Source organism: Theobroma umbraticum, unplaced genomic scaffold (genome assembly GCF_002168275.2).
Source record: "Theobroma umbraticum cultivar Fairchild unplaced genomic scaffold, ASM216827v3 scaffold_147.0, whole genome shotgun sequence".
Lineage (NCBI taxonomy): Eukaryota > Viridiplantae > Streptophyta > Magnoliopsida > Malvales > Malvaceae > Theobroma > Theobroma umbraticum.
Genome location: NW_018397259.1, coordinates 5,042,328 through 5,056,651, shown reverse-complemented (window position 1 = coordinate 5,056,651; position 14,324 = coordinate 5,042,328). Strand labels below are relative to the sequence as shown.

Below are 14,324 nucleotides of genomic sequence, written 5' to 3'. Positions count from 1 at the left end.
TGAAAGGCAAACACCATTTAGTTTGAAGAAGTTAATGGTTTTCCCTTCGGGCACAATATATCCTTGTATTATTTATTTCAAGATCATCCAGTATCTCTTAGCTTTCCCCTTGTTGGTTAGGTATGACAAACTTGTTGATTGGGAGTTTCACCATTGATCATGATGTCTCAAGGAGGTTAATTTTGCATAAACATCTCAATATCTTTTTGTAGGGTAAAAAATAAATCTCTTGTCTAATCAAGGAAAATTGCTCCTTCAAATGATTTGTTCTATTTCATTTTTCTTATTCATGAAAGAGTCTTCATGATTTGTTCTATTTCTTTTTTCTCAACAATAATTGCACACAAAAGTAACTGTCCTAGGGTGGTGGAAACATTACTAACTTCATTGATTCATTTGGAAGGTTAGCTTTGAGTACTGATTTTGGCCTAACTTTGCAGACGGAACAAAACCTACATGAGTGAAGCTCAACGGAGTGCACTCAATGCTCTTCTTTTCCGCACAGGTGACCAGTCCAAGGACATTGTCCTTGCTCTCGCTACAAACCGTCCCGGTGATCTTGATTCAGCTGTGGCTGACCGTGTTGATGAAGTACTGGAATTCCCTTTGCCTGGGGAAGAGGAACGCTTCAAACTGCTAAAGCTCTATCTGGATAAGTACATAGCTCAGGCTGGCTCGAGAAAATCTGGAGTGCTTCAAAATCTTTTGAAAAAGCAAACTCAGAAGATTGAGATCAAGGGACTGACAGATGATATCTTAAGAGAAGCTGCAGCTAAAACTGAAGGATTTTCTGGAAGGGAAATAGCCAAACTGATGGCTAGTGTCCAAGCAGCAGTATATGGGAGTGAGAACTGCGTGCTGGATCCAAGCCTCTTTCGTGAAGTGGTAGATTATAAGGTCGCAGAACATCAACAGAGAAGAAAACTAGCTGCTGCAGATGGAGATCGTGTTTGATTAATTTTTTATTGCATGCAGAATTTTCATCAGTTGGCAAAAATTGGCCGTGGCTGTTAGTTCTAGCTTGATTTATAAGGCCCGTTTTTTTGAGCTTAGGGCGTAATGTTGTCATTATTTTCCCCATGAAATGGGGTTGGGACTGGGAGAGTAGGGAGGGTCGCTGCACATCCATTACGAGGTGAAGTTATTTATAGGTGCTTTTGTTCAATTTGTTTCCACAAATCCCATGGTTATCCTCTGCCATGACCGGATTCTAACGTAAAATAACCTTCGGACGGTGGATAAGTGCCCTGATTTATTAGATACAGGTGTTGAGTAAATGATTCACATTCTTCGGTTGGGGAAGAACCCTCCACTTCGCATGAAAATTTCTGTGTCAAACCAGATTCAGCCAGGTAGAGATTCATTAGCTGCCAACTTTATGAGGCAAATGTAACATTATGGTGGGAGCTTGTAACGTGGTTTCCTCATGAAAATTTGAAATGCCATTCGTATCTAATCGCTCAATCTCGAAAGATATTATTGATACGCAGGAAAAATTGAACTTGATAGAAAGCAATAACTAAAGTTGGGATATATGAAACAGTGACCACCCAGTTATGTAAACAGAAAACTAGACCATATGGGCCTTGGAAATACGTTCACAAATGAGAACTCTTTAAATGCTTATTATGTGAAAATAAAAACGCAGAGTTTTATCAATACATTGACAGAAAAAAAGTGCCATGGGCAATGCACAATAACAATTACCCCAAGAGCCTGATAAAAACATCATTACACTTCTAGTGATGATGCTCCTGAACATAGCGCAGGCCACAATACTTGCACACAGCTGGCTCCTTCAAGTCAAGGCATATGAATTCAATTGGGTGTCCTAAGGCAGGATTACTGTCTGCAACCAGGAGAAGAGAGACCAGCAGAACTTCTTGTTGTTAGCATAGGAAAAAGTGCATGCAACCTATGTAGACTATACCCTTTTACTTAGGCTTTAGTCGGTTTTAGTTCTACTACTTGGCAAACGATATTTTGAAAAATCTAACTTTCATGGATATCAAAATACATGATTTTACTTTTATTCAAGACTATCATTTAGTATTATACATCTTAGCCATTTACTTGTTTTTATCAAATTTAGTTTTAAGTTGCTTATCGTGCCAGTACATAATTCACCTACTAATCAGCTTGTTCACAAAGTGTTAAGGAAAATAATGCTCAGAAACCAACCTCCTTCACAAGCTACAATCCTGCCTTCAACCTTGATAGGAGGAACTTCATTGATCAACTCCATTGGAGATTTCTTGCTTGTATCCTGCAAATTTGAAAAGAAGAGGTGAACTTTCGAAACCATCCACTCTATTTCATTTTCTTCACTTCATTGTTGTCTTTTGGGAGACAAAGGCCAATCAGTTAATTGACATGTACTATGTTACATAGACTTGACTTTACCCTAAAATACACAATGTTTGTTTGACAATTTGAACTTTTATAGGTATGACAAATTAATGAAAAATTGCCAAAAATATATGGCACCCATATTGGGAAAAACACCCATGTCTAAACCAAGCCCATGTTTATGCAACAAGGTAGTAATGAGCATGGTTAAAGAAACAAGCAGTATAAATAAAGTGATATAGCCATCAAACCGTGAATGCAGAAAAACTGTCTATGCAATGCACCTATTCAAAACTTAAAATACTGGAACAATATCAAATATATGGAAACCCAAACACAGGTTATGTGTATGTGAAATATCTATATTGACCAAAAAATACTAAAGACACTTTGAAAGAAAATCATGAGCATCACAGCCTCATCAAAATCTTCAAGGAACAACCAAAATCATTATCCTAATGGGAAGAAAAAAAAAAAAAGGGTCCCCACTATTCAACTCATTAAGGCTATGCAAATCTTGAAAGCCTTCTTGAAAATCAAATTACTAAATCTTTCCCCAGCGTCTCACTGGGAACAAATATCAAATATGTAATTCCACAAAACCTCCTCAGAACATTCTACATTGTTCATAAACATGTAATCAGTGCTTAAGTCATTTCATGTTGCTTCGATTGTTTTACACAACCTATACATCACTATAATCTGCTGGCACGTCTTCAAAAAATTGAGAACAACAAACAGGATGTAAAATACTAGAGAATCAAACACAGGTCATCGACCTGAATTTATTCAAGTAACTATTAAGGCAAAAAATCAAAGGGGCTTTGATGTATAAATAGGACTTTAGCACCACAAGAAATCAAAATATAAGGCAATTGCAGAGCAAATGCTAAGACAATCCACTAGTAACCCTCTATTCCAAAGACTATAATTCAATATTTTAGTAAATATAAAAAATTGGTAAAATAACCCATTTTTCCCTTTTTGGATAATTAAAATATATGTTTGTTAGCACCCTCTCTCTCCTTCTCCTCCCCCGGAAAAAAAGAGAGTAAATAATCGAAGAAATCAAACATATAAGTTAGTAAATACCCTGATAACTGAATTCGTTACATTCTAGAAAAAATATGAAATAAAAAATATCAATAGTAATTATTGTAATATGTATTTGTTTATAGAACTTTCAAATAAAACCCATAAAATTCCTAAAAATAACCTAAATTTTCCACAAATTTCAGCAAACAATTTGGGATTAAGTACCTGCATCCATTTGGCAGTATGATTGCTGATTTGACTGCTAACGAGGCTGAAATTACGAGTCGTAGATCCCAAATTCGATGATCTGATTATGGTTTTCAGAAGACCCGAATACGCCATATGTGTTTTTTCGCTCTTTAGAGTTTCTGGTTTTTTCTCGGTGAAGGTCGCGACGGTGGAGATTTGGAAGAGAGCAAAAATGGGATGGAGAGCCCCAGACAACGATTGTTGGGCTCAGTCTCTGTGGATCGATGTTGGGCCAATCTTAAAAAACAGAAAAAAGAAAACAAAGGCCAAGTTCAATTGCACGCGTTTTTGCAATTAATATTATGATTTTATAAGCAAATGCATATGATGCTGTGATAGGATTTCCTCAGATCCATCTTTGTCGTGTTGTGTGGTGTTATGCAATATATCCTATCCACCCTGCCAACTTGCTCTGCATCTTTTCAAGCACATGTCCATCCCCAAATCTGTTGAATCATTATCCATTGTTTACTAAGCATTCTGCTCAAGCCAGACAATAGCGAAAGCTTAGACTTCACTTCTTGAGATGGCATAGAACTTGTCAAGAATTACCTTTTACATAAGTCCAGACACTATCACCTGCAAGCCGCAGATTAGTGAATTTCAAGTTTTAATCCTCCCCTACTTCAAACAATTTCCCTGCATTTTGTTCTCTGCTTCAGCTTAAGATAGGAAGCACGGAAGAACAAATGTTTTGACAAAAAATAAAAGGAAAGGAGACAGTGGGTCAACTTGTCTCAACCTACTTTTAGAATCAACTTGTCTCAACCTACTTTTAGAACAGATAATACCTTTGTTCTTTGACTAGTTAAAGCAATAAGTAAGCAAGAGTATCAACCCGGTTAGTACTACTAATAATTTCATGCATCATTAGCACCATCCCTTTCTTCAGCAAGAGATAAAACTCAAATAATTTTATTAAATTAAGAAGGTAACACATCAAGTAACATGTATATGCCATAACAAAATCAAAGATAAACCCCTGAAAGGAAAGACATTTTGAACTTCTATCGCCTAAATATGAGCTTACAAATTGACAATGATGTCCCATTTTGCAAGGTAAAAACTGATTTTTTGATAAAGTTGATCACCAAAACTAGTTTTTTGATACATTACCCTTCCTTAATTACTTTAACCCCTTCCCCCCTCACTTTATTAAATCACCAACCAGAACTTCCCTCCATTGAGCAGGGGCGGCTGCCAGCTCTGTTTGACCTCTAGAGGTTCGTGGAGAAGGCAACAAAGAATCTTTCTTCATCAGACCTTAGAATGAACTGAAACAAGACATTTAGCTTTCTTTTGAGTGTTTTGATTCAGCAGCAAGACCCTCAAATAGCATAGATCAATAAACTCAGCTACCTAAACCTGAAAGATGAAGGACAATAGGCACAATCTTTAGCATAACAGGAAGGGGGGTAACAAATTAAGTAAACAAACAACAGAAAAAAGAGGAAATACCAACATGTAGATAAGAAAAACTCATGATAACCAACCAATTGAAAAGCAACATAAAACAAAGAAGCGGCAATCCAAACTCCCCCACCTGATCCTTTTTCTTTTGTCGAAGAAAGGGGTAGAGAGAGAGGGACAAAAAATTTGAGAGGAGATTGTTTTATTTAATTTAAGAGTTCAAAGAAATAAACATTGACGCACATGAAAATCTTGATTTTGCTTTATTTAAAACATAATATAATAACACCCTCACCATATCTTCAAGAAGCACAACACTTGACAACTCGAAGGAGCAGATTAACACTGTTTATTGAAGCTAACCTGATGCTGTTCCAAAATAGTTGTAAAGGTAGTTTTAAAAGGAGACCTGCAATTGCCTACAATAAAATGAAACCCCAAAGTGATTTAACAGCTATATCATATATGTCCGTTGGGAGCTGAATTTGAGATATTTGTATAAAAAATTAAGTGATAATTAAATTAGGTGATGTCCAAAATCGAACATGCATAATAAGACCAAATGACAGAAAATCTTCATTTTATAAAAGGATCAAGTAATATTCTCAGCAATAGAAACATTCAAATAATCACATTTTACGGCTGACAAAAACCACCAGCCTAGATATCAAAATAGACAATTAACTGTTGATGTGCGTAAGTGTGCAAGAATGGGTGCTCATTCTGTGGCTTCTAGCACTCTAAAAGAATATCTGAGCTTAATTCTATTCATAATGTTAAAGTAATTGATGGAAAGATCCAACCAACACTCCAAAAGTCTAGTCGAGGATTTCAGCAGTAGAGATAGCCCAACTGCTTTGAAATTCTCTCAGGTTCACTCATGTCTACAACTACATTGAGTGACAAATAGCTCAGACTAATCTAAGCCTAAATTGTCCATTTATCTTGAGATCCCCTGACTGCATATATCTAGTGAGATCCTGCATTAAAGAACTTATGTTTGGTTGGAAAGTGAGGTTCACTCTATACACCCATCAACTTTTCTAGACTTCTAACTTTGGGTTTCAATTTTCAGTCACACCTACTGCAGCTAATCCAGATGCTGTTGGCATCAAAAAGAAAGTTGATTTTTCTTTGTTTATTTTTCAGATGACCCAGGTTTAAGTTTACGTGAAACTGATCTCTTATTTTAACTGACAATTGATGATAAAGAAATTTTATTTAAATGATATCAATAGAGTTTTTCAAGAAGAAAAAGATGCTTAGACAATATCCCATGTCTATTGGCAAGCTAAAAAAAATGAATAGACAGATTGTATTAAAATAGTGATTTTGACTAATGAATTGTTTGCCAATGAACAACTTGACATGTTTAATAAATTATACCAACCTGAGACTACAATGTCCATACCAATGATGCTTCATGACAATGGAATGATTAAGCAGCAATCTCAACTTCAACCAAGTCATTCTTTTAGCTCACTTTGTCAAAGCCACATATCACTTACTCAATATGGAGCAACAATGTCCAGGACAGAAGTCATTCCTTTAAGTCAGCACAGTGACAAATATCACACACTGCCAAGAATTCAGTTTTAAATTCGATTACTCTCCTGATGATATAAATGATAAAAATCATACACAATCATATGGCTTTAAACATTTATAAACATGCACAGGGAAATATGCAGAATGCAACTACCAGAAGGAATTTTGGGCAATTAACATAAAAAATCATGATTTCAAAAAGTCAAATAAATCCATTTGCCAACATGAAATAAGCACAAGGAACCAATTTCTGGGGAGAAGCATGAGTGCACAAAAAAAAAAAAAATCTAATGCAGGAAAAGGAAAAGACAGAGAAGGGCAATATAACCTGGTAATTAATGGCCTTCTTCCAAAGAAGAAGTAAGCTAGGTGTCAACGAGAAATGAATATCAGAATCCAATGCGTCGTGCTAAAATGATACTCTTAAAGATCAAGGGACTTTCATCTTGGATCCAACTTTAAGGCTTTCCAAAAATGGGATCTCTAAATTATTCATGGAATCCAGGATACTTTTAGCTTCAGTTTCCTTTCCCACATGCTTGTAAATATGCACAGCTGCACTCATGATAAACCTATCTGGCTCTGCAGTATCCCTGATCTGCTCAAAAAAGTCTATGCCTTCTTCCACCAATCCATAGTCAATGTAACCTCTCAGCATGGTGCGATAACATGCCAGGTCAGGACTTAGGCCAGCTGTTACTAGTTCCCTATAAACCCTCTCTGCTTCCCTTGTCATCCCTACTTTTGCAAAAGCACACAGTAAGTGATTAAAATGATCACAGGTTGGGGAGATGCCCTTTTTTTGCATAGATTTTATAGTTTGCTCTGCTTCTGCATATTTCAAACACTCAGTATAAGCCTGAACAAGGGAAAGATAGGTGAAGGAGTCAGGCGAGCAACCATCTCTCTGCATGGCTTCAAAAAGTTTCTCAACTTCATCACATAGTCCAGCCCTGGCATATATATTCATCATAATATTGTAGCTTGCCTGCATTCCCCAGAAAAGGCAATAGTTTGCACTGAATGAGTAGATCAATACTTCAAGTAGCAATAAAATTAAGAATTAACAGATTCATACACTATGACCATAATATCCTGCCTTCTAAAGTCCTATTTCCATACAAGTTCTAACCAGCCAAACCCCTCAAATTACCCTGTTTAGAGATCAAATCTAAATTAATCAAACCCTTAGGCTCCGCTTGGTTAATACTTTTACTATTTGCTTTTTGCCTTTTCTGCAAAAAATAAATAGAAAGCAAAAAGCCAAAAATAAAAAGTGAATACACAACATAAGGTAGATACTAAAAAGCAAAAACATCAACCAAACAGAGCCTTGTTGTTTCCTAAACCCTTCCTCTAATTACTACCATAACCATAACCCCAAAATCCCCAATTGACCAACCCGAACCCAACATAGATCCTAGGTAGGCTGACTTCCCAAAAGTCTGTATGACATCAATCTCAAACATGTAAAATTTATGCTTAAAGTTCCTCAAAACAATGTGTACAAATGTGACAGTCACAAAGTAGAATGAAGAGGCTAGCATCATGCACAAGTATCATTTCATACAGCCACTACCAGCATCTCACGTGAAAATCAATCTTTCAGTAAGATGATCATAACCGATGGGAGAATCTGACAAGAAAAGTGAATATAAACATGGATTACCTAACATAATGCTGAGATAAAAGGCGCTGTTCCTACAATTTTTAAAATGATCACATCTAACAACAAAAGACCAAAGCATACATACAAGTACACTAACGACATAATTGCACAATTTTCATGTGGCACCCCATGCTTCAATCAGGTCTCCATAGAGCAAAAGGAAGGAATGCATAAGCAAGGCTATTGAAAACAATCATCCTCAATCATTATTAGTGACTGAATTGTACTAGGCGTCTTTTCTATTTTCTTAACTGGGAGTAAAGCATACCATTCCTGGGTTTATCCCTTCTTCTTGCATTTTACTGAACAATGAGGAAGCTTCATCCCTCTTACCTGTAAAAATTAAACTAGTTATGCTGTGAAACATCTCAGTGATGAAAATCTAACTGCTGACCCAACTATCCACCAGAATAAGTCAACAATCAAGCATAAATCATCATAAATGCCATTTGGGATGAATTTGGCCAGCACTTGCACTACAGTCTTCACAGCCAACAATTTTCAGTACCTGATTTCTAAGCATTTATGTTACTACTAACTGCTAAAATGTATACAGATATGCTGGAAATGATGATGATCCTATTGACTTTCTTTATGTCATAAAAAACTGCAGTAAAACAGCAAGAAGCAAAGAAATAAATGTATTTCAAGTGCAGTGTGTGCCTTCGGAAAAGTCTGCAATGAGCATGTCTGCTATCAATTTTCAGGTCCCCTATGAAATTAGATACTTTGTGAACATTAGAAAAGCTTTTAGGTGTTCATGACAGTGAACTCTAACCCCTTCACCAGTGTATCTGACTAGCACTTCAACACAAAACATACATACAAATATTGCTCCTATGTATCAAGCAAAACATATCTAAGATAATTCTACCAACATATAGGAAAAACTGGATAAAACTATCATAAGCAACAATATTGCCCCTCTCTGGGAGGAATGAGGGTGGAAGTTAAAAGACTGGAGACTGGCAGCAAGAATCACTGAAGGAAAAGGGCAGAGACAGTGGAAGAAAGAGATAGCAATTAAGTTTGGGGAGAAAGGAAAGATAAGAAGAAGAAATCAGGAGAAATTCACACGATTACTATTTGATTCTTTCAAGCAACATTTTTTTATCATTTGAATAGATCCTCACGGTAAGTATGACACAGTAACCTTTTGAAAATTTCAGGGTTTATGCTCTTAGAAATTAAAAGTTCAGAAAAAGGCATATTAAGTCAAAGCCATTGGCATGATATTGCTAATTAATATTGTCGTTTGTCTTCACAAATAATAAATAAACCAGTACCAGCCTTCCCATAATAGCAGATAAGATTCATATATGCCTTCTCATCCAAAGCTACACCCAAGTTGCGAGCCATGTTGAAGGTCTCAACTGCCTTGTCCAGCTTACGACCTCGTCCATAGACACTGCACCACCAAATGACCAGGCTGCAAATGTCACATCAAAAGTGAATCATTGACAAATTTTTTCTCGTTGGTCAACCTCTTACCTAATCAATGTGTTGTATGTCTGAATTGATGGAGTAACTCCCATGGAAAGCATACGCTCATAAATGCTGGTTGCAAAACGTAATTTACCTGCGAAGATTTTACAAACTAGTTATTTCCATCTTTGACCAGTGTGACAAATGGATATGCAGTGAACCAAGAATGTTTTAAGCAACCTGCTTCTAGCATTGCCTTGATAAATGTATTGTATGCCACAGTATCAAGTCCCAAATTATCCTGAAAACTAACACGTATCAACTCTTCTGCCTCTTGATGTTTTCCTGGAGAAAGATTAATCTAGTTACTCATTGACAATGATACAGTATATCATAGACAACAGCATATTAAACCAAGAAACAACATAATCAACTTTAATATGTACATTTTTGATGAGCACACCATCAAAGTATCACTAGATTACAATTTCTTGAAACCGATTGGGATTAAGGATAAAAGACAAAAAGGATTTTTCTAAGAAAAAAACACAACCATTGTTACACCCTTTAACTTTACATGGTAAATTTCAAGTACACTCATTTAGTCTAGCTCTTATGATAAATCATTGAAGGTTCTCAAAAAAAGATGTATCATTTGAAATCATGCATTATCAGTAATAGATGGCCTTTTCAATATGAACTAAGTCATGTATCATCTGCTATCATGCATTATCAGTACTAGCTGGCTTTTTAAATATAAATCTACTAAAATTTGGTAGACATTATGAGCAATGAATTTTGAACCCAAATTGATTCCATGCTACGAGATCTAATTCTTAATGGTGGATAGTTATTTGTGAATTATTTAGAAGATCCTCGTATAAAGATATATGCTATGATCTGAAGATCCCTAAGAAACATCAGACATGTCTTGCAGGTCTAGTGGAGTTTCATAAACTCGTACCAAAATTAGTCAAAGAGTAGACAACTTTGCTGATGGCAACAGCACCCAGATCATGCCCTTTCTTGATTGCTTCCTTGAACAGTGAATATGCCGCCTCAGGTTTACCACATTTAACATATGCATCAATCATTGAGTTATATATCAATTTCCCACAAGTGGAAGAATCTGCAACTGCAGTGAAGACATCTTGGGCCTGTTTTAGGTTCTGTTCCTTCCCATATAGACCAATCATAGATGCAATTGTTGCATCATCCCCACTGCAACTTAGCTTGACCACTTGATCATTAAGAGCTTTTGCTTTGGATATATCACCTATTTAAGAAGATCATATCATCACTCAACTGAAACACAATACCTTAAATTGTTGCTTCAACCGTATTGGATGCACAGACAGACACAATTTAAAAAAATTTTAAAAGATGTCCCCATAATTTAATAAAAAAATATTTATTACAATAATGACCAAAATTTACCTTCTTTCATTAAGTTGCTAGCAAGTTGAGTCAATGCAGACATGCTATTGGCAGTCTCAAGCAACAACTTCAATATTTCCTCCGTCTTACCAAAATCCTTACATTCCAGATAGAGCCTAAGTAAGTATCCAAGAGCTGTGGTGTCAAGTTGGTTGGAGGCCACATTGACTTTAACTTTCTGATTTTCCATGTATTCTCCACACATAGCTCTAAAAAATGTTTGAATAAACTTGTTATCTTTGTATGAATCATTAGTGCCCATCTCTTTAGTCAATTGCTCAATTTCTTCTAGCATTCCCTCCTTGCAATATATTCTTACAACTGCCCTATAAAGCTCCTCATCAAAAACTACTTGATCTTTCCTTATCCAGACAATAAAATTCTTGGCCCTTTCAGTCAAGTTGAGTCTTATATACAGTCTGAGCATGTCATTGCAAGAACCAGTATCTGGAAGTCCAGTCTTAGCTAGAGCCTGAAATGTAGCTTCAGCGGAATCCAGATCTTCACTCATGACATAACATTGCAATGAAACAATATAAGCGAATCTTGAGAACCAAATGTTTCTAGACTTCATTATTTGAATAACAGCCAGAGCTTTCTCAGCATTTCCTGAATTAAGATGGACTTGCGCCATTGCTAAATATGTTTTCTCATCACTAAGTAGACCAAGCCGCTCAATCTCTTCAAATGTTCTCAGCGCATCCTCATAAAGCCCAAGTTTTCCATATATTCTAATAAGCAAGCCATATATAACTTCATCGGCTCCAATTTTATTTCTTTCCATCTCTGTAAAAAGAGATAGAGCTTTTGAATAATCTTCATTCTTATAATACAAAGTTAAAAGTGATGCACATGTGTAATTGCTTGGAACTATTCCCCTGGATCTCATATCTTCATATAATCTTAGTGCATCCTGCCAGTTACCATCTTTAGTTTGTGAACTAATAAGCAGGCTATAAGTTGCTTCCTCAGGGACAAAGTCATGTTTCTTCATCTCATCAAAAGTCTTGAGAGCCTCTTCAAAAGGCCCCCCTTTAACAAGTGAGTTGATTACTACAGTATAAGTGAACCTATTAGCTGCCACCCCTTTATCCACCATTTGCCTCCATAAATCTTTGACCTTTTCATGGAGTGATTTCTTCTGCAAAGAAGACAGCATAAAATTGTAAACAGCAGTTGAGAGTGTAATTTCCCTTTCTTGAACGGCAGAATAAAAGGACAACATAGCCTTGTGACGCCCCCATCTAGCATATGTACACAACATGGTACCACAAGCAACTTCATCAGGTTCACATCCTGCTTCAAGCATCTCCAGGAAGGTCTGTTCAGCCAGTTTGATTTTCCCAACTTGTCCATAAGCACGCAAAACAATTGTATAAACAATAGCACTCGGGCGATAGCATAACTGTTCAAGCACAAGTCTACAATTACAATGTATTAATCTCCACATTTTGGAAGACAACAACATAATCTGTTCAGCTCTTTAAGAACGCCATGATACTTTCAGAAGCAAAAAGAAAATACTATGTTTTGACGCAAACATAAGCACTAAACTCTTTTTGAATTACTAAAAATGAAACTGTTTAACCTTTTCTAATAGGAAAACACAATATTTTACTTGAATAGGAACAATTATATATGAAAGTGTGTTAGTTCGTTCACTAAAACGTACTAAATGGCCCAAATCCAAACAACATTTTATTTGTATAGGAAACAATTAATAATAACATCGTGAATAAATGATACAAACTTCAAGTACAAAGATTTAATGTCTCTTATCCAGACCAGTTGGGTTTTTCTTTTAGCATTTCCATTGTTAATTTTATGTGGATATGATTTCGGCAAAAATTAAGAAAATTTACTAATACTAACAAGGAAGCCTATAACAACTAAAAAACTAACCTGCAACTTCATCCAAGCAAAGAAATCCCTAACCTGCCTCCAATTCTTCTGTTCTTTCAAAACCACACACATTTCCCTGAAGCTCAACTTCCCAACAAAACTCCCCATCACCCTCCTCACATCAACTTCCCCTTCTTTCCTCTCTCCCATCCCTCTCACCGCCTTTATTGCCGCCACGACATGCTTCCCATACAACTCCCCATTCCTCTCATCTTCCAAATAGTTTACCATCTGCTCAGGCGTTCTCTTTATCCATTTCGGAGTCATGGCGCGTGGCCCTTGGTTACGCCTCAACACGCTCAAATATTGGGCCTTTTTGTTTATAATTCGACGAGCGTTGTCGTCGGAGAGGGGTCTTTTTGGGTTTCTGGATTTGGGTTTCGGTTGTGTTGGGTTGCCGTCGCTGAGGGTAAACGGGTCCGGATGGATTGAGGAGTGTACGGGGATTTTGGGGTTCGTTGTGGGCAGTTTTGAGAGGGGAAATGAAGGGTAGAGATGGGTTGTGCTGGAGAGGAAGGTAGACTTGAGGGAGTCCATTCGTTAAGTGAGTTTGGTTTCAGGGAAAATGGGGGGACGCTGTTTTCTGTTTGTTTCCAGGGAAAAGAAGCAGTTCAGTCAGTTAAGTTACTCTGTCCGGAGTGAAGGTTCAAAGGTTAGTTTGGTGCCACGGGGAAATTGAAAATCAGGTTAGAAGCAGATAGAAAAGAAACTTGAAAACGTCTTTGGGCTTACCCAGGAAAATTCCATGGGCCGAGTATGATCGACCCAAATTTTTGGAGAGTAAGTTTGGGTTCATTTTAGTTATAATACAAAATTAATTAAAAATTTTATACCCATATAATTAAATTTCAAGAAATATTTTTTATTAATGTTTTTTAAAAAATATTTTTAATAAAATAATAAATTTAGACCAAATTTGAGCTCGAAACAATTAATTTAAACCCAACCCAAGTAAACATAACATATAATCAAAACAAAAAGTTTGCAATATATCAAAACATCATTAGATGATGAATACATTAAATGTCCGAAATAAATATTTCAGAGATTTTGTACTATGTCAAAGTGGATATTTTAGCATACATGCTTAATTTAAAGAATATTATAAATAGTAGTATTTTTCTTAAATAAATCTTTCTATCTTAGTAATACATGAACATTTGACTCATTGATTAATTGTCATCTTAATATAATTAAAATTTAGTTATACACTATATGTAATATTTCATTATGTCATATCAATTAGAACACTAGATTATGAATAAATAATTACTAAAATTTAATTTGAAATCTCAACATT

At 36.0% G+C, this 14,324-nt stretch overlaps 3 protein-coding genes across 6 annotated transcripts in view; 1 reads left to right on the top strand and 2 right to left on the bottom strand.

Moving 5' to 3' along the window:
• LOC110414949 (uncharacterized) overlaps nucleotides 1-1,456 on the top strand; it is a 5,948-nt gene extending 4,492 nt beyond the window's left edge. The window contains exon 8 of the mRNA XM_021426366.1: nucleotides 441-1,456. Within this exon, the coding sequence (XP_021282041.1) occupies nucleotides 441-954 (514 nt within the window). The 3' untranslated portion in view covers nucleotides 955-1,456. The remainder of the gene's footprint in view (nucleotides 1-440) is intronic.
• A 147-nt stretch (nucleotides 1,457-1,603) lies between these two features.
• On the bottom strand, nucleotides 1,604-3,874 carry LOC110414952 (NADH-ubiquinone oxidoreductase-like protein). The gene is made up of 3 exons (XM_021426370.2): nucleotides 3,610-3,874; nucleotides 2,182-2,266; nucleotides 1,604-1,849 (listed from the first exon to the last, which is right to left on the bottom strand). The coding sequence occupies exons 1-3, from the start codon at nucleotides 3,724-3,726 to the stop codon at nucleotides 1,740-1,742; spliced, it is 312 nt and encodes a 103-aa protein (XP_021282045.1). The 5' UTR covers nucleotides 3,727-3,874; the 3' UTR covers nucleotides 1,604-1,739.
• Nucleotides 3,875-3,941: 67 nt separating this feature from the next.
• EMB976 (Tetratricopeptide repeat (TPR)-like superfamily protein) lies at nucleotides 3,942-13,682 on the bottom strand. 4 transcript variants are annotated; one of them, XM_021426361.1, is made up of 12 exons: nucleotides 13,025-13,682; nucleotides 11,123-12,527; nucleotides 10,650-10,961; nucleotides 9,926-10,030; nucleotides 9,752-9,839; nucleotides 9,547-9,668; nucleotides 8,529-8,593; nucleotides 6,920-7,579; nucleotides 6,434-6,621; nucleotides 5,339-5,462; nucleotides 4,186-4,998; nucleotides 3,942-4,079 (listed from the first exon to the last, which is right to left on the bottom strand). In XM_021426361.1, exons 1-8 carry the CDS (start codon nucleotides 13,559-13,561, stop codon nucleotides 7,022-7,024), a joined length of 3,192 nt encoding a protein of 1,063 aa, XP_021282036.1. In that variant the 5' UTR covers nucleotides 13,562-13,682; the 3' UTR covers nucleotides 3,942-4,079; nucleotides 4,186-4,998; nucleotides 5,339-5,462; nucleotides 6,434-6,621; nucleotides 6,920-7,021. The 4 variants fall into 4 exon arrangements, with proteins under 4 accessions (XP_021282036.1, XP_021282037.1, XP_021282040.1 ...); XM_021426362.2 differs by lacking the exon at nucleotides 3,942-4,079 and having other exon boundaries at nucleotides 4,310-4,998; nucleotides 5,407-5,462; XM_021426365.2 differs by lacking the exon at nucleotides 3,942-4,079 and having other exon boundaries at nucleotides 4,310-4,998; nucleotides 11,123-12,543; nucleotides 13,025-13,161.
• Between the last annotated feature and the right edge of the window lie 642 nt (nucleotides 13,683-14,324).

Coding starts and splice junctions, on each gene's coding strand:
- EMB976 (XM_021426361.1), bottom strand. CDS start 13,561: ATGGACTCCCTCAAGTCTACCTTCCTCTCCAGCACAACCCATCTCTAC. Junction 10,031..10,649: donor CTACTCTTTGACTAATTTTG/GTACGAGTTTAT, acceptor ATCTTTCTCCAG/GAAAACATCAAGAGGCAGAA. Junction 7,580..8,528: donor AAGGGATAAACCCAGGAATG/GTATGCTTTACT, acceptor TGGGGAATGCAG/GCAAGCTACAATATTATGAT.
- LOC110414952 (XM_021426370.2), bottom strand. CDS start 3,726: ATGGCGTATTCGGGTCTTCTGAAAACCATAATCAGATCATCGAATTTG. Junction 2,267..3,609: donor ATACTGCCAAATGGATGCAG/GTACTTAATCCC, acceptor TCAAATTTGCAG/GATACAAGCAAGAAATCTCC. Junction 1,850..2,181: donor GATTGTAGCTTGTGAAGGAG/GTTGGTTTCTGA, acceptor TCCTGGTTGCAG/ACAGTAATCCTGCCTTAGGA.